The sequence below is a fragment of the Pteropus alecto genome, unplaced genomic scaffold, assembly GCF_000325575.1.
Source record: "Pteropus alecto unplaced genomic scaffold, ASM32557v1 scaffold21, whole genome shotgun sequence".
Classification (NCBI taxonomy): domain Eukaryota; kingdom Metazoa; phylum Chordata; class Mammalia; order Chiroptera; family Pteropodidae; genus Pteropus; species Pteropus alecto.
The window spans coordinates 28,384,086-28,385,827 of NW_006436282.1; the positions used below are offsets into that span (position 1 = coordinate 28,384,086).

Below are 1,742 nucleotides of genomic sequence, written 5' to 3' on the forward strand. Positions count from 1 at the left end.
GGCGTGAGACGGGCGCGCGGCTCCGGGACCCCCGCCCCCGCGCCCCCCACCTGCTGCATTTGGGGACGGGTCTTTGGAGAGCTGGCTGCCTCAAAACGAGGCCCTGGGGTGGCCCTAACCCCATGGGATTGGTGGCCTCAGAGGCAGAGAGATTTGGGGACACAGGCGCCAGCGGCGCAGCCAGAAAACGGCGCTCGGGGTCGCAGGAGACGCGGCCCTGACAGCCAGGGGGAAACCGGGCCTGCGACACCTCGACCTTGGACTTGTAACCCCCAGACCAGCAAGAAGGTAAGTTCTGCTGTTTCGGCCGGATGTCTGGCTGTTCGTAAAGGGCTGGCCGATGACAGAGGACTGGCCCTTCCTGCGACAGCGGCTCTGTCTCTTGGCCTTTTGAAGCGGAGCAGAGGCTGTTCCTTGGAGGGGTCGGGAACCCCCACTGTACCCCCGCCCAGCGGGGTCTGCTGCCTGCCGCTGTCCTGCAGGCTGTCTGTCTGGCGCGGCCCCCGCTGACCGTGCTGCGTCCGTCCCTCCCTGGCGTCTTAAGAGCAGCGAGTCCCGAGAGGCGCCCTCTGCTGTTTCCTAAACGCGTTTGCCCGCAGACCGTTTCGTTGTTGTTCATCACCTAATGGCCTATACATCTAATGTTCTATGGAACAGACTTTGAAAAATGGAGTCCTAGACTGACTTCATCTTGACCTCTTTCTTTTTTTAAGCAATATAAGGCCAGTAGACACAAATCATCTAGCAGGAGCCTAAAATTAAGCGTGGCCAATTAAGAGATCCCAATTCACTGCTGTTTCTGTCAAAAATCAGACCCCAAGTTCGAAACAGGGCAGGTAAGCTCAGTCTTCCCAACACGGTTAACTCGGCCATTGAATTGCTGAAAAACTCTTAGGTAGGGCGGGCGGCAAACCGCCTTCTCATCTCGACAAAGCTAGTAACGGGGTAGCGGAGCGCCCTCTACTGTAACCCAGGGGTCACACCACAAAGCTTCCATCCGGTCTCTTCCAGCCCCATTTGTAAAGCCACCTTCTAGGCCCGTCTACAGAGAGGCGCCATCCTAAACAGAACTGTCTGGTAGACACTGAAACATTTCATCTTTCTTTGTACTTTCTCAGAGCCCATCAGTAAGGCTTCCTATGGCCTTACTGCTACTCTGCAAGATCGAGTTGAAAACTGCAGGTGTTAACTCTGCAGCAATACGTGGGAAACCCCTGGGGAGCACAGGTAGATGGACCAGTGGGGGACTGCACAGCCCGTGGACAGTCTGTGAGGGAGGGCGGATGCAGTCACACATACTTTACGACCGAAGGCTGCACCGCAGAGGGACAGCGAAGCTGGCAAGTAATTTGCATTCCCCAGCAAATCTCTCCATCGGAAATGCTGGCAGTGCAAATGGGATCACACGTTTTTGCGATTTTCTCCTATTTCTTGTGGTTTTGTTTCTCGGAGTCTCAATTTCTACGCTTAGTAACTACGTTGGATGGGTCACGACCTGCCCCTATGCTTTTGCCGAAGCTGTTATGTCTTTTTCTTTCACGTTAGCTAGAAATATCTCATCCACAAAAAGGACATGGAGCGTGTAGACGCTCCATCACTCAGGTACGAAAGCCTTCTCTCAGCCCTCCCTTCAAGCTCAGCCTGGCCTCCGGTGCAGCAGCTCTGGACAGCAAGGCGGTGTGGACCGATCCCTGCAGACAGTCCGATTCAACTTGGACAGAGACTAAATGCTCCTCTTTCCC

At 55.2% G+C, this 1,742-nt stretch overlaps 1 protein-coding gene across 1 annotated transcript in view; it reads right to left on the reverse strand.

The window, feature by feature from the left end:
- DOCK4 (dedicator of cytokinesis 4) overlaps positions 1 to 1,742 on the reverse strand; it is a 194,114-nt gene that overhangs the window by 2,643 nt on the left and 189,729 nt on the right. Inside the window, exon 50 of the mRNA XM_025046816.1 lies at positions 120 to 319. Coding sequence (XP_024902584.1) covers positions 120 to 319 — 200 coding nt within the window. The remainder of the gene's footprint in view (positions 1 to 119; positions 320 to 1,742) is intronic.